The 20,881-nt window shown below is 45.2% G+C and overlaps 1 protein-coding gene across 1 annotated transcript in view; it reads left to right on the forward strand.

Annotated features, from left to right (window-relative positions):
- Window positions 1-964: 964 nt before the first annotated feature.
- Window positions 965-20,881, forward strand: part of LOC138568929 (cathelicidin-related antimicrobial peptide Bf-CRAMP-like) — an 82,632-nt gene continuing 62,715 nt past the window's right edge. The window contains exon 1 of the mRNA XM_069646701.1: window positions 965-1,295. Coding sequence (XP_069502802.1) covers window positions 1,125-1,295 — 171 coding nt within the window. The 5' untranslated portion in view covers window positions 965-1,124. The remainder of the gene's footprint in view (window positions 1,296-20,881) is intronic.

Genomic DNA, 20,881 nt, shown 5'->3' on the forward strand with positions numbered 1-20,881 from the left:
CTCTAAGGCAGGCTACAGGATAAAGCATGCAACGCATTAATTAGTCTGTACAGTGGGCTGGTAGGTGATTACTTTGATTGGGCTGAGAACAATAGACTGACCTGACAGCTAGTGACTCTGTCCTGCACTCTTGCCAGTACAACCCTTAGGTGAACCACCAGAAAAGGCAAGTGGCAGAGCATAACACCATCACACAGCATCTGCCTATCAGACTGAGGGGGGGTAGCAGTCTCCATGTTTTTCAGTGTTCAACTTGCAGTACAGGAATACATATGTATTTCCCATGCTGCTGCTACAGAGCAGTGGGGAATGTTGCCTACCAGCTCTGTGTTATTACCTTCTGTGTGATGGAATTTGATTTTAACTTACCATTCAGAATTATACATTTTTAACATTTGAACATCTTTCCATTTTCTGCTGTTTGAAGGGTTGTGTATTTTAGAATGATTCAATGGTGCCAACAATGTATGTTTTGTATTTTCCTGTGATGTCATTGTTATGCGAATTATTATTTTTGAAACTTGAAAAATCCTACATCTTTTTGGTCACAGAATGTAGGAAAGTATGCAGCTTTAACCATGCCTCATGGGCTGCCTTGTATTCCGTTGATGGTCTTAGAAATGGGAGCTGCATTCGCGCTGTGTTCACTAACGCCACCTCCCACTATGAAGATGGTTAGCATCTTTTTAGGTCGGCACTAAAAGGCTGCTACTGACGAAAACCGTCGCCGCCACCCCCACCGCAGTGTGCATACGGCGGTTGCCAACTGTTCCCGCGGTTTACATTCCAAAACGCCACTATCAGACAGGTTTAGAATTTGGTGGTTGCTGGAAACAAGTTCTTACCTCAGGACAAAATAGCAGCAGCTGAAAAAAACAACGCAATATGAAGCGAGCCTTGTGCAAGGCCCGACTCATTTCCCCACTGCTGCCTGTTGCAATTGAATGGATTACAAATACACAAAGAAAAAAAAAGCTGTATTTTGGCAACTCGCTCCAAGACTCCTGTTTGTCCATAGCTCCTTTGCAGTCCCTCCAGCAGAAGGAGCACCACCGTTTGGAGTAAAGGGGCTTGTTTGAGTCCGGTGTGCACACACAGGGCTCCCCGGACCTTAGCAGACCAAAATGGAGGTCTGGGTGAGAATCTTACCGGCGCTCGCTGTGGCTTCGGCAGCCAGCGTACCTTCTCTTCGAGGCGTTTCCTGGAGCGTTGAAGACGTGGCTGACGTCTACAATAAGGCCTCCACCACAAAATACATCTTTAAACTTTTAGAAAATGACGTAGAGTATGTTGTGGTAAGTCTTAAATACTTCGTTCAGGCCAACGCAACCCTTTAGTCGCCGCCAGGCTGATAGAGTAAGAACCGGCGACACTGGCACTGAAAAGACAGCTATTTCAAGTGTTTCCAAGCCAGGCATCTGTCTCTGAAATGACAATATAACAACTTTACTATTGTTTGGGAATCCAGCATTGCCATTCTATTGTGTGATTGAATAAAGGAAGGAATTAGTTAATTGTGTAGACGTTTTGAAAATTAAGAATGCAGAAATATGGGGGCATCTATGTTATGTTATGTTATGTTATTTGGCATTGATATAGCGCTCTATATATCATTGGTATGATCTCGAAGCACTGGTAGGTTGAACGCCCTCAGGGACTGCAGTCCAGGTCAGTAGAGCGAGTAGAGAGAGTTAGTGTCATAGGGTGGGTGGGTGCACCAGTTATGTGTGCAGCTGGTGTATTTGCCTGATGGTAGCTGCATCCGAGCATCAGGCGTGGTGGTGGAGATATCAGTTGAAAGTGTGCAGTCTGGTGGTTGGACACTCAGACATGGTAATGGCTGCGATAGGCCTTTAGGACGCTTATGTGAGCAGCTAGGCCGGTTTGTCATGGGATATAGCTGAGTTTTATTAGAGTGATGAGGTGGTCATCGGGTAGTCTTCGTATGTGAGTAGATAGGCCGAATTTATCGAGGGGTATAGCTGTACTCTAATTGAGTGATGGTGTAGAGAGTAAGAGTACTGATATGATATCATGGTTCAAGCATAAAGCGCCTAAGCATATCCGCTTTGAAGCAAGTGGTGAGGTACGGACCGTGGGGACATGACAGAACGGTACATGATGACCGGGAGGGCTGGGTACACATTGCAGTGAGCTGTGGTAGGGACAGACAGCCGGCATGCAGGGGCCTGGGTCACAGAGAGAGATATTGAGACCAGAGGGGCGGGTATACAAAGACATAAGGGGACTGGAGGGGCTGTACAGGCAGTCACTATGTGGGACTGATGCTGGACATCACGGGACAGGGAGGCATGCATCGATAGCACAGGGGCTGAAGTGGTAGGACACAAATAGGGACATTGCAACGACTAGCGAGCTGGTCATACAGTCACAGGGCCAGAGGGTTACGGGGCGGGGCCTGAGTGGCAGGCGTACACAGCAATAGCACGGGAGCTGGACGGTAGGGGCGCTCAGGGACAACACAGGGACCAGAGGGCTGGGTTTACAGTGACTGGACATGGGGCCTGAGGGATAGATAGCGACTGGAAGGATGGGTTTATGGCAACAGGACAGGGGCATGAAGGCAGGGTACAGGCGACACACGGGCACTGTGGGGCATACAGTGACATCATTGAGACTCGAGACGGTGGGATACTACAGACAGAGTTATAGAGATATCACAGGAGCAGGAGGGCAGGGGGACACAGGAGCACGCAGTGGTGGATGCTAGGCTTACAGCGACAGGTGTAGATAGCGCCAAACGGGTACAAAGAGGCACTGAGAGACAGAGGTCTGGGCTTACAGAGACAGGACGGAGGGGCAAGAAGGATACCTAATGACGTTGGGAAGAGGGCAGGGAACACAGCAACATCACGAGGACTAGGGTGAAGGGGGATACATAGCAGCATCACAGGAGCAGGGGTAGAGGTATACAGTGACACACAGGGCACAAAGAGACATTATGGGCACTAGATGTGTTTTCGAAGGAACTAGGGGGCATAGAGGTGTTGGGTATGATATGATATGATATGATATGGCATTCATAACGCGCCTATACACAAGTGTTTCAAGGCGCGATGAGGCAAGGGAGGGGAACAAAGTGAGGACAGACAACGATCCTACTAGGCCAGGTGTCATTCAGATTCTGCAAGTGCGTGGAAAGGAGGCAGGGACAGTGCAGTACATGGGAATAATAACAGTAAGTAAGTAATGGCCAGCAAGTGTCAAGTGCATGGGTAAGTGCAGACAGGGCTGGACTGGGAACTAAAAGAGGCCCTGGAAATAATTACTGGGGACCTAAAGAGGCCCTGGAAATAAAGTTCAAAGTGGCCCTATATGACACATTTTCAGCAAGCCCAATGCTTTTCCTATGAGAAAATTTGGAAATACCACAGAAAAGAGGCCCAGGGTGCAGAGGCCCACCGGGAAATCTCCAGAGTTCCCTAAAGGCCAGTCCACCCCTGAGTGCAGATATCAGGTGTCAGGCTGGTAGGGGGACTGTAGGGATACAGTAACAGTCCCAAGTGCCGGGGTTGCCAGGTGGGCAGTGCAGGAGTGTGATGCTGGTGGGGGAGGGACCTGGGCCCGAGATCAGAGGGTGTACAGGTAGCCAGTGCAGGTTCAGGTTACAGCCAGGAGGTCAGCAGAGGAGAGGAAGAGAAAAAGCAGAAGCAAAGAGAAAGGTTTTGAGCTGCTTCCAGAACCAGAGATGGTTCTCCTCAAGTTCAAGGGAGGAAGGGAGGCTGTTCCTGAGAGAGGCACCAGCCAAAGAAAGAGATCTACCACCAACTTGCTGGCTTGGAGAAGCGACTGACCCTGAGGGAGTTGGAGGCAGATGAGCGGAGAGCTCGAGAAGGAAGATATTTAGGGAGAGAGAGTTAAAGGTATTGCGGCCCAGGTATACAACAATAGCACCGCGCAAGGGGGATTACAAAGGATTTATGGGTAGTAAGTGGGCAGTGGACACGGGGATAGTACAGGGACAAAGGTGCTGGGGGAGACATCACGGGGACCATAGGGATGGGCAGACAGTGATAACCCGGGTAAAGATAGGTACAGGGCGACGGTGTGCTGGAGCGGATGGGGCATTTACTGGCAGTACTGGCCAGAGGGTACACAGCGGTCTCATGGGGATCCAGGGCGGGTCACATAGTATTTTGTCTTTCGGTGACTTGGAAATCCAATATTTTCTTTATTTTGAGGTTGGTGTTATGGAAAGAGCCACATTTGTACTACTTTGCGGAATGTCATATATTCTTGGGTGTGTCGAATATGTGGGGGAAGTGAGTTCCACAGGGTCGGGCGAAGACTGAGAAAGCTGACCCTCCAATCCTGACAGAGTTAGTGGTAGGGATCACTAAAAGGAGGGCAGTGCTTGATCTTAGGGTGCGCAGTGGGAGGTAAGGTTTTAGCTTTTCTTACAGGTATAAAGGGCCGGTCTTGTGCACTGCATGATGAGTGATGCAGAGGGTCTTGAAAGAGGCTCTTCGTCTGACCGGGAGCCAGTGGAGGGTTTGGAGAGCAGGGGAGGTGTGGTCTCTTGGGCCCAGGGTGAGGAGCAGCTTAGCAGCAGTGTTTTGCGCTCTTTGCAGTTTGTTAAGGTGGTATGCCTAGGTATAGGGAGTTGGCATAGTCCAGTCTCGACATTACAATCGACATAACAGCTGCAAGTCTGTTCGGGAAGGAGAGGTAGTGATAGATGCATCTCAGAAGTTTGAGATGGCAGTGGCATCATTTAAACACATTGTTGATCTGCCGTGAGAGGGTTAAACCAGAGTCCATAGTGCAGTCTAGGTTTTTTACTATCGGGGTTTAAGTGGAGGTGCTTTATTGTCATCCATCTGTCGATATCTTGGAGACGTACTTCAAGGTCAGGCTGGGGGTTGGTGTCTGAATTGTGGATTTTAAGGATGATTTGGGTATCGTCAGCATAGTTGCAGCGCGAGATGTGCGGGCGGATGATTCCAGGAAGGGTGGACATAAAGAGGTTGAATAGGAGGGCAGATAGACATGCGCCTTGCGGTACTCCAGTATTAACCAAGTGAGCAGCTGAGACAAAATGGGAGAGGAGGGTTATTTGTTTCCTGTTGCTGAGAAAGGAGGGAATCCACTTGAGAGCGGTGCCACGGATTACAAAGGAATGGAGATGGTCAAGGAGGATTGAGTGGTTAAATGTGTCAAAGGCTGCAGAGAGGTCGAGGAGAATTAGAGCAGCACATCCTTCAGAGTCTGCAGTGACTTTAAGATCATCCCAGATCGAAGTCAGCATGGTTTCGGTTCAATGCCGTGGTCTGAAACCTGATTGTGCGGAGTTGAGGAGGTTGTTGGATTCAACAAAGGCAGTTAGCTGTGAGTATGCTGTTCGGTCGATGAGTTTTGCAAGGAATCTGGTGTTCGAGATGTAGTTTTTGGGGTCGAGGGATGGCTTTTTAAGGAGAGGCTTGACATGTGCAATTTTGAAGGCATCGGGGAAGACGCCAGAGCTGATGAAATCATTCAGTATGGTTCTCACATGTTCCACATTGCAGGTGGACGAGCATATTTCTTTTAGGACAAAGGCGGGACAGGGGTCAAGGGGGAGCCAGATGGTTTTCTAGTAGATAGTAGGTCAAGGACTCGTCACTGGAGATGGGTCTGAACGAGTTGAAGGAGGGTGAATAAGGGGTTGCTTGGTTGTTGGGTGCAGGGAGAGGAGGGACAGTTTGTTGTTAAGGGCAGTCATCCTGTCTAGAGCGGTGGTGTAGAAGTGTAGCGATAGTGAGTCACAGAGCGATTGTGATGGGGCAGATTGGGTAGAGGCACACGTGGGTTTGACAAAATCAGAGATGATGGGAGTTCTTTGGTGCTCTGAGACTCTCAATACAAACAAAGATAGTACTCACAGAACTGGTCCCTTTTTCCCTTGGCTTCTGAGTTCGTTTCTGTAGTATCGAAGTTGTGGTATGCCTCCCAGAAGGCGCTGAAGAGACCAGAAAAATTGGCTCTAAGCGCCTCTTGGGCGACACCCTTGGGAAACCCTCCGGGGAATAAAACCCGATGTGCTTGGATTCCAAAAGACGTGCAGGTCTGGTGATGTTCCTAGTACAAAGTCCTTTGCACTGTTGGCCGAATTGTCCAGCTGAAGTAGTCAGGAAACACAGCTCCGTGTAGCCGAGTCTCGTGAAGGAAGGTCCGGAACAGGACAATCTTCTTGAGTCTTCTTGATGGAATCCAGGGGCAAGGAAAAGTAAACAGGATGCTCTATGGGGCAGGACGGTGCCCGGAGCAAGGTGTAAGGGAGCACGGAAGTCAAACAGGAGGTGGGAACGTAGCCCGTAAGGAACAAGCGGAGGCTCGCCGGGCAGCAAGAATTCCTGTGAGGAGGAGCAAGGAGGCAGAGCGATGCCAAAGCACAAAGAGGTAGGAGAGAGGAGGATACGGCAAGGAAGTACAGCCACGGGAAGGGAAAGGAAAAGGTGGATATAACTAAGAGTTAGGAAAAAGGAAGACCGTAGTCAGAAAGGCGGAAAAGATTGAAAAGGCAGGAGCGTAAGCTGCTATGAAGCTGCACAGGATGTGGAGCGAGTAGCGACGCACCTACCTGGGTCTCAACGAGACTGATATAGCATTTGGCTTGAGGAGGTCGCCATTTTGGAATAAGCTAGACCTACCCGGAGCATTAGGAAAAACGGAACCAAATAGCCGCCATCTTGGTTTCTGTTGAAGGTAGCGAGGATGGTGTAATTTCCATATTTTCCAGTATGAACGCTGGGATTTCCTAACAGGTGCTGTTTCACAGTTGAGAAGTCTTTTTTTGGAATAGGCTTTTTGGGCATTTCGGATTTTGGCTTTGTAGTTACGATGGCGGAAGGCGAAAGTGGATCTGCTTAGATCTGTTTTTGATGCTCGCCATTTGCGTTCCAGAAGTTTATTTTGTTTTTTGGCGATCCTCAGCTCTGGTGTGAACCATTTGGGAAATGGTTCATTGCGTGAGTAAGTGGGGCGTGAGGGGGTGAGGGGAATTAGTGATTCTTTGAGCCAAGAGTTGAAGGAATCAATGGTTAGAGATCTGTTAGGGGTGGGGGGGGGGGGCGTTGTAGGGGATCTGAGAAGTAGGGCTTCAGCAAAGTCAGGAAGGATCTTTACTTTATTCCAGCATTTGAGGTCTTGGGTGGAGGCCTTGGGGGGTGTAGCGGGAGGGACGGGGTTCAGTATAGAGAAAGGGATGACAAAGTGGTCAGACCAGATAAGGGGTATGGGGGGATAGATGAATCAGGTCATGGCAGCTGAAGATTTCATCTAGGGTGTGCCCCATAGAATGGGTTGGACCGTTCATATGGAGGGAGAGGTTGAGGGCATCAAGGCTGTCGACCAGAGGATGGGTCATGGGATTGGTGGGAATGTCCAACCAGATATTGAAGTCTCCCAGGAAAGTCAGAGAGGGGTGATTTACTTGAATTGTAGCTACAGAATCACAGAGGTTGTTTGAGAAATGTCTGTCGTAACCGGGAGGCCCTGTAGATGAGTAGGAAGCTGTGGGAGAAAGTCTGAGGTAGTGAAATTTAACTGGAAGGGATTCGCATGATCGAATGCATGTCTGTGATTCAACGATTAAGACAGAGAAGTGAGATTTGAAGAGGACCGCCATGCCGCCTCCTCTGGAAGGTCTGTTGAGCGGGATGAGCGAGTAGCCAGGGGGAACGCTTTGTGTGCAACAAGGGCAAAGTCATCAGAGAACCAAGTTTCAGTGATAAAGACTAGGTCTGGATTGTCTGAGGAGAGGAGGTCGAAGATGCTGTGTCTGTTTTTCGCTACAGAGCGGGCATTAAAAAGGATGCAGTTGACTATGGCATGGGGGTTGGTTGGGGAAAGGTGGGTGATGGGACATTCTGGGATGTTGAAACTGGGAAAGGAGGGGTGGTGAGGGGGTAGGCTGCCAGCAGGTTTTTAGAGGAGGGCCATGGGGTTAGATTGGTTACATTGATGGAGGCTAGGAAGAGTAGGCGGGTGGAGGAGGATATGTGAGGGGTGTGGGTAGAGTCGTGGAGGGGCAGGCTTGTGGACAGATGGTCTGTGGATGTGAGGCAGATTCAGGGGCTAGGAATTGGAGTGAGTCTCGAAGGGATTGGGGGGTCCAGTGTGCAGGGAGAGAAGTCGAGAGAGAGGGGGTGGAAGCAGGGCAAGTGCAGGGGGGATTGTGATGGGGTAGGCAATGGAGGGATTGGGAGGTCGGGTTGAGGCAGAAGTGGTGAGGAGTAAATAGCCGCAGAGGGGGACCAGACTAATTTTCTGCATTTCACAGGTTTTGGTGAATGGGGGTATGAGAGAGAGCAGGGGGTTAGAGTGTGATGGAGATGAAGCTACTGTTCTCACGAGGGTGCGACATGCTGCTTTTAGAGAGGGGAAGGAATATGAGGCGGGGTGGTTGTTGGCAGGGGTCAAGAGTGGGTAGGTCTGAGGTGCGTTTGGGGAGATGGGGGTCAGAGGAGGTTATGGTGGGGGGACGGTGTGGGGGATAGGGAGAGTGGTTCTATGGTGGGTTAGGGAGAGGCATTTGAGGGTAAGGGGGGGCGAAAGGGAGGGAGGAATGTTTGATGGGGTGCAAGGAAGGAGTGAAAGAGTATGAGGGTTTGAGCTGGTTGGAGCGCCATCAGGCTCCTCTGGATTGAGATTTTGATAGTGGGTGAGGTGTCTTGGCGTGGGGTATTAGGGAGTTCTCAATAGTGGTCAGAGGGGGTTGGGGGCGATGAGTCTGGATGGGAAGGGTGGAGGGGACTAGGCTTCTGCAGAGGGAGGTTCTTTGCGCGCCAGAATTCACCTCTGATTTTAGAGTTGGATGGGGGTGGTGGTAGGATAGTGGGCGGGTCGCGTTAGGCTGCAGTGAAGGGTGTGGGCAGGCTTCAAGGGTTGAGCTCGCGGCGGGAATAGTGCAGGGGTTTAAGAGGGTGGGTTGTAGAGCGTGGGTCAGGGGCCAAGGTGGATGAGTGAGGAGGGGAGGGCGGGAGCGGGGATTCTAGGAATTAGGACATGTGTGAAAGGGGGATTCCTGTGACCTGGGGTCTCCATTTGGTGTTATAAAGCTGGGATTGGTGATCTAACGGTGATAGATGGGCCCCAAATCTACTAATCAAGAAGTGGGATAGGCTAATAGGAACAGTTTATAGATAGGGATTTATAGACTAGCGGAATACAATACAGAGATCTCTTGGGGGCACTGTCTAGATGCGGGAAATGTTTACAGGAACAGTTTGTGAGTGTTTGAGCGGCTCAATATAACAGTAGTAGCTAAGGACCAACAGTTCTAGTTGTGAGTGAGTTAGAAACAAGACAGTAATCTCTTGGATTTACTATCTAGGTGTGGAACAGGCTAAGGGGGTAGACTGGTGGAATAGAATACAGTAATCTAGAGCGCACTATCTAGTTGTGAGACTTTATTAAGAGGGCAGAATACAACATAGTCATCTTTGAGCGCACAATCTTAGGAGGGCAGAATACAACGCAGTAATCTTTGAGCGCACAATCTAAATTTCAGGCAGTCTTAAGAGGGCAGAATACATTACAGTAATCTTTGCGCGGACAATCTAGATGTGAGGGAGTCTTAAGAGGCAGAATCCACCACAGTAAACTTTGAGCGCACAACAATCTAGATGTGACACAGATTTAAGGGCATAATCTAACACAGTAATCTTTTCAGTGCACAATCTAGATGTGAGGCAGTTTTAAGAGAGAAGAATGCAACACAGTAATCTTTGAGCGCACAACAATCTAGATGTGACACAGTCTTAAGAGGGCAGAATACAGCACAGTAATCTTTCAGCGCACAACAATCTAGATGTGACAGTCTTAAGAGGCAGAATCCAACACAGTAATCTTTTAGCGCACAATCTAGATGTGAGGCAGTCTAAAGAGGGCAGAATACAACACAGAAATCTATGAGTGCGTAATCTTAAAAGGGCAGACCACAACACAGTAATCTTTGTTGTGACACAGTTTTAAGAGGCAGAATCCAACACAGTAATCTATTAGCGCACTATTTAGAAGTGAGGCAGTCTTAAGAGGGCAGAATACAGCACAGTAATCTTTGAGCGCACAACAATCTAGATGAGACACAGTCTTAAGGGCAGAATCCAACACAGTAATCTTTTCTACGCACAACCTAGTTGTGAAGGAGTCTTAAGAGGGCAGAATACAACACATTAATCTTTGAGCGCACAACAATCTAGATGTGGCACAGTGTTAAGAGGCAGAATCAAACACAGTAATCTTTGAGCGCACAATCTTAAGAGGGTAGAATACAACACAGTAATCTTTGAGCGAACAATCTAGATTTGAGCCAGTTTTAAGAGGGCAGAATAAAACACAGTAATCTTTGAGGGCACAATCTAGATGTGAGGCAGTCTTAAGAGGCAGAATCCAACACAGTATTCTTTGAGCACACTATCTAGAAGTGAGCCAGTCTCCAGAGGGCAGAATACAACACAGTAATCTTTGAGCACACAACAATCTAGATGTCATACAGTCTTAAGAGGCAGAATACAACACAGTAATCTTTGAGCACACAACAATCTAGATGTGACACAGTCCTAAGGGCATAATCTAACACAGCAATCTTTTCAGCGCACAATCTAGATGTGAGGCAGTTTTAAGAGAGTAGAATGCAACACAGTAATCTTTGAGCGCACAACAATCTAGATGTGACACAGTCTTAAGAGGCAGCATCCAACACAGTAATCTTTGAGCGCACAATCTAGAAGTGAGGCAGTCTTAAGAGGGCAGAATACAACACATTAATCTTTGAGCGCACAACAATCTAGATGTGACACAGTGTTAAGAGGCAGAATCCAACACAGTAATCTTTGAGCGCACAATCTAGATGTGAGGCAGTCTAAAGAGGGCAGAATACAACACAGAAATCTATGAGTGCGTAATCTTAAAAGGGCAGACCACAACACAGTAATCTTTGATGTGACACAGTTTTAAGAGGCAGAATCCAACACAGTAATCTATGAGCGCACTATTTAGAAGTGAGGCAGTCTTAAGAGGGCAGAATCCAACACAGTAATCTTTGAGCGCACAATCTTAAGAGGGTAGAATACAACACAGTAATCTTTGAGCGAACAATCTAGATTTGAGTCAGTTTTAAGAGGGCAGAATAAAACACAGTAATCTTTGAGGGCACAATCTAGATGTGAGGCACTCTTAAGAGGCAGAATCCAACACAGTATTCTTTGAGCACACTATCTAGAAGTGAGCCAGTCTCCAGAGGGCAGAATACAACACAGTAATCTTTGAGCACACAACAATCTAGATGTGATACAGTCTTAAGAGGCAGAATACAACACAGTAATCTTTGAGCACACAACAATCTAGATGTGACACAGTCCTAAGGGCATAATCTAACACAGCAATCTTTTCAGCGCACAATCTAGATGTGAGGCAGTTTTAAGAGAGTAGAATGCAACACAGTAATCTTTGAGCGCACAACAATCTAGATGTGACACAGTCTTAAGAGGCAGCATCCAACACAGTAATCTTTGAGCGCACAACAATCTAGATGTGATAGTCTTAAGAGGCAGAATCCAACACAGTAATCTTTTAGCGCACAATCTAGAAGTGAGGCAGTCTTAAGAGGGCAGAATACAACACAGTAATCTTTGAGCACACAACAATCTAGATGTGACAGTCTTAAGAGGCAGAATCCAACACAGTAATCTTTTAGCAAACAATCTAGATGTGAAGCAGTCTTAAGAGGGCAGAATACAACACAGAAATCTAAAGGTGCGTAATCTTAAGAGGACAGACCACTACACAGTAATCTTTGATGTGACACAGCCTTAAAAGGCAGAATCCAACACAGTAATCTTTGAGCGCACAATCTAGATGTGAGGCAGTCTTAAGAGGGCAGAATACAACACAGAAATCTATAAGTGCGTAATCTTAAGAGGACAGACCACTACACAGTAATCTTTGATGTGACACAGCCTTAAAAGGCAGAATCCAACACAGTAATCTTTGAGCGCACAATCTAGATGTGAGGCAGTTTTAAGAGAGCAGAATGCAACACAGTAATCTTTGAGCGCACAACAATCGAGATGTGACACAGTCTTAAGAGGGCAGAATACAGCACAGTAATCTTTTAGCACACAACAATCTAGATGTGACAGTCATAAGAGGCAGAATCCAACACAGTAATCTTTTAGCGCACAATCTAGATGTGAGGCAGTCTAAAGAGGTCAGAATACAAAGCAGAAATCTATGATTGCGTAATCTTAAGAGGGCAGACCACAACTCAGTAATCTTTGATGTGACACAGTTTTAAGAGGCAGAATCCAACACAGTAATCTTTGAGCGCACTATCTAAAAGTGAGGCAGTCTCAAGAGGGCAGAATACAGCACAGTAATTTTTGAGCGCACAACAATCTAGATGAGACACAATCTTAAGGGCAGAATCCAACACAGTAATCTTTTCTACGCACAACATAGTTGTGAGGGAATCTTAAGAGGGCAGAATACAACACATTAATCTTTGAGCACACACAAATCCAGATGTGACACAGTGTTAAGAGGCAGAATCCAACACAGTAATCTTTGAGCGCACAATCTTAAGAGGGTAGAATACAACACAGTAATCTTTGAGCGCACAATCTAGATTTGAGGCAGTTTTAAGAGGGCAGAATAAAACACAGTAAGCTTTGAGGGCACAATCTAGATGTGATACAGTCTTAAGAGGCAGAATACAACACAGTAATCTTTGAGCACACAACAATCTAGATGTGACACAGTCTTAAAGGCATAATCTAACACAGCAATCTTTTCACCGCACAATCTAGATGTGAGGCAGTTTTAAGAGAGTAGAATGCAACACAGTAATCTTTGAGCGCACAACAATCTAGATGTGACACAGTCTTAAGAGGCAGCATCCAACACAGTAATCTTTGAGCGCACAATCTAGATGTGAGGCAGTCTTAAGAGGGCAGAATACAACACAGAAATCTATGAGTGCGTAATTTTAAGAGGACAGACCACAACACAGTAATCTTTGATGTGACACAGTCTTAAAAGGCAGAATCCAACACAGTAATCTTTGAGCGCACTATCTAGAAGTGAGGCAGTCTTAAAGAGGGCAGAATACAACACAGTAATCTTTGAGCGCACAACAATCTAGTTGTGAGAGTCTTAAGAGTCAGAATCCAACACAGTAATCTTTGAGCGCACATTCTAGATTTGAGGCAGTCTTAAGAGGGCAGAATACAACACAGAAATCTATGAGTCCGTAATCTTAAGAGGGCAGACCACAACACAGTAATCTTTGAGCGCTCAATCTTAAGAGGGCAGAATACAACACAGTAATCTTTGAGCGTACTACCTAGAAGTGAGGCATTCTTAGGAGGCAGAATCCAACACAGTAATCCTTGAGTGCACAATCTTAAGAGGGTAGAATACGACACAGAAATCTTTGAGCGCACAACAATCTATATGTGAGGCTGTTTTAAGAGGTCAGAATACAACACAGTGATCTTTGAGCACAGAATCTAGATGTGAGGCAGTCTTAAGAGGCAGAATCCAACACAGTAATCTTTGAGTGCACTATCTAGAAGAGAGCCGGTCTTAAGAGGGCAGACTACAACACAGTAATCTTTGAGCGCACAACAATCTAGATGTGACACAGTCTTAAGAGCAGAATTCAACACAGTAATCTTTTGAGCGCACAATCTAGATGTGAGGCAGTCTTAAGAGGGCAGAATACAACACAGTAATCTTTGAGCACGCAACAATCTAGATGTGACACAGTCTTAAGAGGCAGAATCCAACACAGTAATCTTTGAGAACACAACAATTTAGATGTGACACAGTCTTAAGAGGCAGAATCCAACACAAAATCTTTGAGCGTACAATCTTAGGAAACCAGAATACAACACAGTAATCTTTGAGCGTACAAACTAGATGTGACACAGTCTTAAAAGGCAGAATCCAACACAGTACTCTTTGAGCGCACAATCTTAGGAAGTCAGAACACAACACGGTAATCTTTGAGCTCACACACTAGATGTGACACAGTCTTAAGAGGCAGAATCCAACACAGTAATCTTTGAGCGTACAATCTAGATGAGTGGCATGCTAGAGTTGGAATTAATTAGTCTATGGTATATACTATTTTAACGTAATTTGGTCTATGATGGTTAGTAGGTGTGTCGGGGACTAATGATTATGTGATTGGATCATTTGTAGGGTTGGGGTCGCCTTGGCTATACTTGCCTTATTGGTTGTTCCTGGTTGGTCGCTGGCCACTGGCTTCCCCTGCTGACACCTGCAGACACGATCTGAAGCCGCCTCATTGGAAGCCGCCCTTTGCCTTGGGGTCCTTAGCCACAGGGGCTGCCAGGCAGAGGGCTGCCTTGGGAGGGTCAATTATGACCAGTTGAATGTACCAATCAGGGATGGTGGGCCGGCAGGGAGGCGGGAGGGAGAGGCAACCAGGAAGGGAAACAGCGAGGGATGCGGGCCTGGGAGGCTCAAGATTACCTTTTCAAAAACAAATTCCGGGCACAAATGGGCAAGTGGTGATGATCCAAGGACCGCAGCACTCACCTGCTTGTTTGTTTGTAAAAGGAAGCAGGATTAATTTACTAGTTTTAAGGGCTTTTGTTCATTAATGTTTTCAAAAATATGCATATTTCTGTGTAGCAAAGTTGCAGGAATATACATCAGGCTACCAGTTCATGATACCCATGTGGAACATGTGGCACATATTGTTTGACTAATTTAAAGCAAAGTCTACATTAAATAATGGGAATAACCTATGTTTATACTTTGCTTCAACATAGTATCATGTGTGCACTTTTATCTTGTGCACTATGAAGTGCAAAAACATGTTTAAAAATGACCTTAACTTTTGTTCACTTTGTCATGCCGAAAAGTTTAAATGGCCACCACAAGTTATACTTGCTGGAGACACTTAGAAAGGATTCCTAAGAAAAGTCACTTGTTTTTAACTAGTATTTTTTTTTTGCTATGTAGTTTGTCAACAAACTTTTAGCATTGTTCAGGATAGTAGCTGTTGTTGGAGTTGCTGATGATGGTCACTAGGCGACATTGCTAAATTTGATGAGTGAGCACTGTTAGGTTCTGGTTTTTGAGATATTGGAATCATGTTTGTTATTTTCTCCCAGAATTTCATTGTTCTGAAGATAAGTCGAAAGGAATGACCACTTGTGATCTGTTCCCATCTCTCAGACTGGTCGAGGTTGACGTGTTCTCTCGGGAGCACCTGGGCAAAAGTTTTTTGTGTCTCTGATAGAGAGGCACATTCCATGAAAAGGTGGAATAGTGTGTCATGTGCGGTGTAGTTTTTGCAAAATGCACTGCTTTTCCTCCAAAGGGATTTGCTGGGTGTAAGTGAGGTATTCTCTTGTAGGCAGAACATTAAATTGGAAGCGTAAGAAGATGTCTTGTATGCGTTTGCAACGAAATTTTGTCAGGTACTTTGGAAGTTCGTTCAGCACTCTTGTCTCGTAGAATGTAGGTAGTGAGAGTTTGTATTTGTTCTTGTTCTCACATGTCTGGATCCAATCGAGTTCCTGAAGTCTTTTATTTGCTTTGAAGGGATGATTTGTCAGCATATCGTTGTCTATTTCATGGTGTTTTAGGATTTGTTGGCAGAATTCTTTCCATCTTTTGATGGTTGGATTGTGGACGGTAGAGGGAGTGCTTTTTAGGAATTTGATCGAGGGGATGTTGTTGTCGATGATAGTCTTTCTATAGAATGAGATGTGTTTCCAGAGGTTACAGGAGTCAAGTGACTGTAGTCCTAGTTCAAAGCAGATTCTGGTTGCCGGGAAGGATTTCGGTAGTGCCAGTACTTTCCGACAGTATCTGCCCTCCATTGTTTCCCATATTTGTCGTGGGAGGTTAAGGAGGCTCTCACTTCCATAGATGAGTATTTTCGTCACTTTTTGCTTGTAGAATGTGAGAGTTGGAGTCAAGGAGAAATGAACGTTTTTTTTATGGATAATGGTGCTTTGTCATGCTAGAGCGAGGCATTTGTTTTTCAGATGCTCCATCCAGTATTTTTCTGGTTTTGACTGGTTTAAGTGGATTCCAAGATATTTAGTTGTTTTGACTGTTTCCAGGCATTTTTTGTCAAGCGTCAGACAGTAGGTTGGTGTTTTTGAATTTTTCTTTGCAGTTAATGACATTACGTGGGTTTTTGAGGCTTTAATCTTCATGTTGTTGTCTTTGACATATTTCTCTAGTGTGTTAAGTCTTCTTTGCAAGCCTATGCAAGTTTTGTCCAGTAATACCAAGTCATCAGTGTAGAGAATGTACGGCATCTTGGTGTTGTTTATTTTGGGGGGAAATGCATCCACATTTGCTTGGTTAGTCATGATGTCTAAGATGAAGAAGTTGAAGAGTGTTGCGGCTAGTGGGCAGCCTTGTTTAAGGCCTCTGGCTGTTGATATGGAGCCAGATACTATGCTAGCAGATGTGAGATGGACCTTTATTGAGGTGTTGCTATAGAGGGCCTTGATAGGTTCCAGTATCTCAGAGGGACATTTCCAGGTTTGTAGCTTGTTCCATAGTTTATTTCCGTTGATACTGTCAAAGGCCATCTGGAGGTCAATAAAGGCGGCGTGTATGTGAGTTCTGGTTCGATATGCTTCTTGTTTTAAGATATTCAGGATTGTCAGGTTTATGTTTGTCCCAGTGTGTTTGACAAATCCAGTCTGCCTTGGGTCAAAGATGTTGTTTCGGGTTGTCCAGGCATTCAGTTGTTTAAGTAGAGTTGAAGCAAATATTTTACCTAAGGGGTTGAGCATGGCAAGGTGTCTGTAATTTGAAGGTAGGTATTTTTCTTCTTGTTTGTATATGGGCACGAGTGTGGCAGTTTGCCAGGTACAGGGAATGTTTGTTCTTTAGATATCAGGTTGAATAGTTCAAGGCACAGATCAGTCCATGCCTCAGGATCTTGTTTGATGATGTGGTTGCTGAGGCCGTTGGGTGCGGGCGCTCTCGAGGTGTTGAGGTGTTTGATGAGGTAAAGTATCTCGTCTCGTTCCCAGCGATTAAACCACTCAGTAGATGTGGGGGTGGCATCTGGGGTCTTAATTAGGTCTTTGCAGAGGTTGGTGAAATGTATTGTCCAGGCTTTCTCTGAAACCTCGGAGTGGAGGCGTGCTTGTGTTGAGTTGTTATTGTTCAGTATTTTTCATAAGTCTCTGGTATTTCTGTTTCCCAGTATTCTCAGTGTGTTTTCGGCATCATTCTGTAGTATGATTGCTTTCGTTGATTTCATCCAATTCCGTTGGTTTTGTTTCAGGTCGTGAATTCTTTGCAAAGCATGTGTGGGTTCTGTTTTGTGGATATTTCAAATCTGTTTGTGCAAGGTTCTTTTTTCTATTGCGATCAGTTCGCTGTAAGCATGGTTATGTTCGAAGTGGGTCTTGGTGGGGGCTTTCTTGGTGGTTCGGTAGGCTATCAGGAGACACTCGTAATCGATTTTATTTTTGGTTGGCTTTAAGGAGAACTGGAGTTTTTCTTTTATCGTGACTACTTGGTTATTCAGGATTCGCAGTTGGTTTGTTCCCTGGCTGATTTCAATTTTGCCATGTTTTTGTTTGCATAGGAGTAGATGGCTTTGGGACCAGGTCACAGCTATTTTGTAGTAGTCCCTGTGTTTCGTATGAATGATGTTTAGTATTCTTGTGGCCGCTGCGATCACAGGTGAGGCATAGATGTAGTCGGTGTAGGCTATCGAGCTTCCTCTCCACCATGTGTGGTGGGGAGGTTGGTCTCCTTTGGTTTTTCCATTGAATAGGGTCAGGTTTCGGTTGTCGATCTCTTTGGTCTAAGTTCGTGTTTTGTGATTCATTTTGGAGAGATGGGTTCTTTCTCCTTGTGCGTTGAAGAGGTGTACATTCATATCGCCACAGAGGATTAGATTTGTTTTGGGATATTTTATTCTGGTGTTGTCTATGTTGGTTAAAAGGCCATCAATAAATGTGTCCTCTGGGATTGCTTTTGAGTTCCAGTATATGTTGACTACGGCAATTTGTTGAGTAGAGTTAAGTTTTCTGGAATCTGTGGTGTCTAGTACAGTTATTTGTATCCAGTGGTTAGGGTTAAAAGTTTCTACCAAATGTATATTGGCTTCTATTTTCCACATAATTAAGAGGCCTGCTTGTAGTCTCCTTTTTTGTCTGAATAGGGCCGGGTTGAAGGAGCTCAAGTAACTGTTGCAGAAGGGTTTCTGTGTGAGCCAGGTTTCTTGTAGACAGGTGAAGTCGTAGTTGTTTAGGTCTTCATTTCCTGGTTTGTATAGATGGGAGAATCCTCTGGTGTTCCAGGAGCATGAGTTAAGCTTCTGTGAGAGTTTTCTCGGGGATAGTTATAGTTGGGTTTGTTTTGTTAGTTGGCGGTCCGTTGTTGTGTGTGCTTCGTTAGTTGATGTGTACGAGCTGTAGATAGCTCTCTAGGGTCTGGGACTCCTTCTTGAGTTTTCAGGATGTTCTTTGCATCTAGCATCTTGTTTGGAAGAGGTCCTTTCATGTTTTGGTGCTTCTTCGGAATTTATAGGTCTTTTTTCCTTTGTCTTACGGTATGAGGAAGTGTTTGTTTTGGACATCGTGCAACTGAATCCTAGCTGGTGAAAATAATCTTTTGAGTCAAGTAGTTTGTCTAATGTGGATTGTTTGTACAGGCAGATCTTAATTGCGTCCATTTTGCTTTTGTTAGGAAATTTGATCAGTTTTATGTCGTCTGATCTCATCTTTCCTAGAGTGGGGATGGCATGGAGCAGGCGAAGTAGGTTTGCTTGGTTCATGATAAGGCTGTCATCGGGACCTTGTGTTCTTTTTTTTTATTCAGCTGTGGGGTCTCTGTGCTGACAGCAGGGGTCAAGAAAAATAGTGAACAAAAGCTGTTTCGGTGGTTTGAGGGCAGCATTTATCGATCGCCTGTTTCTGGATAAGGTTTTTGTGATAGAATTGCTTAGGGAGGGGTTGTCAGAATTCCAATTTCCTTCTGAATCCGAGATTTCCTCGCATGATAGAATATCGCCTGTACTTGAGATGTTTTTGCCTTCGTGATATTCATCAAGTATGTATAATGATGAGCTTTCTTTAGATGATAGAGAGTTGTTGGTATTTGAAAGGTGGTCACCCTCAGGAGTCGTGAAGTTTATCAAGGTTTCCATTATTTGTTTGTCTTCATTTGCTTGTTCTTCGGTGGATTTAGATTTCTGTGTTTTGTTGGTTTCAGTGCGTTTTAAATCAGAATTGGTTATCGCTTTCTCGTTCTCTTTCTGATGTTGTGAGTGAGTAGGCTTGGGTGGGAAAGTTATGTTTGTCAGAAAAGTATGCAATCCTTTGTTGTTTCTTTTTTTGGCCAGCTGTTCTTTTGTTTGTTTTTTTTGATTTTCTATTATCTTCCTTGAAGTGTCGAAAATTGCAAAGGATCTGGTTTCGTTGTTTTGAGTGAGTGGAAGGGGTATTTTCTGCTCTCTTTGTTGTAGGTTGATCCGGGTGTGGTTGTTTTCTTTTTCATTGGGTTGATTGTTTCATCTCTTTCCTTGTCTTGTTGCTCTAGCTGGTTCTCGTTTGTTGTTTTATGGAGACAGGTTTTGTCAAGGTGAGGTGTGTGAAGGATTTTCTCCTTAGAGCAGTTAGGCGATGTGCGGTTGGTCATTTTTTCAAGTTGTTTAGCAGATAGCAGTTTGATCAATGTTGCAGTGAGTTGCTCCTTTTCCGCGGGTCTGCTGTTGCTAAGTCGAAGAATCTGGCCTGCCATTGGGCTGATGCTTTTGCTTCTTGATCAAGACGTAGTTGGAGTTTGGCAATAAATGACTCAGTATGGACTTGCTTCATATGCGATAAGGCAATGAGTGTTGCCTGATCCTGCATGGTGTCTTTTAGAGTTTCATATAGTTTGATAAAAGGGATCAGTGCTTGGCTAGAAGCTGTGAATAGAGAGTTCTGGAGTTCAGCCATTGTGGTCGGAATTGGAATTTCTGGTTGTTCGCAGATGTGATTGCATTTGCATTTTGATTCTTCTGCATTGTTGGGGGTCTTAGGGTTTGTACATTCTCGTGTTGCTGGTACTTCGTAGTGCTTTGTTTGGTGTGGAACCTTTTCGCATAGATTAGTTGACTCGGCTGTGTTTTTCCCATCAATTTCAGTGTTTGATTTTTCTTGCTTGGGTGTGGAGGTTCCATCAGGATGGTGTAGATTGAGCCTAGCAGGGGTGAAGCTTCCGAAGATTGAGTCTCGTTTTTCCTGGTTAGATATTATTGACTCTACTTCGTCAGTGTCTAGGGAAAGTCTCGCTAATCTTTTTTTTTACTCGATAGCTTCCAATATTGGTATGATTTTGTAATTTTGAGAGGCTCAGGGCATATGTTTCTTGCCATAGTTTTTTTGCAAGTATTGCTTTTGTCTTTTGCTGCGTTACCATTGGCTTTTGGATGTTTGCATCATTGGTTTTTAGGTTGGGTTGATGGTGAACAGGTAATTTAAATGTATTGCTAGAGTTGGGTTCTGTATATCTCTCTGTTTTAATTTTCTCGCTGGTGAGCTTGTCGTTAGGAAAGAGGGGTTTTGTGCATGCGATCACAGGTGTAGTGTAGCAACTAGTTGTCATTTCCGTCTCTGGCGTTTGTCTTGTGTTAGGCGATATTCTGAGCTCTTTTGTTGTCATATCAGGGTTATGTATGTTAGTGGGTTGGAGTTCATCGTTTCTCGTTACTAGTTCCTTTGGGTTGCACTCGAGATCTTGGTGCTTTTGTCGAGGTTTATCTTGGAGTAGGGGATGTGGTCAGGTCGCAGAAGGGTGATCCGTTTGTTGATGGGGATCTTTGTTGTGCTTTCAATTGTGCAGTCATGTGCGTGGTTGAGGGTAGAGCTGTCGC

The sequence above is a fragment of the Ambystoma mexicanum genome, chromosome 2q (assembly GCF_040938575.1).
Source record: "Ambystoma mexicanum isolate Mex_15411 chromosome 2q, UKY_AmexF1_1, whole genome shotgun sequence".
Classification (NCBI taxonomy): domain Eukaryota; kingdom Metazoa; phylum Chordata; class Amphibia; order Caudata; family Ambystomatidae; genus Ambystoma; species Ambystoma mexicanum.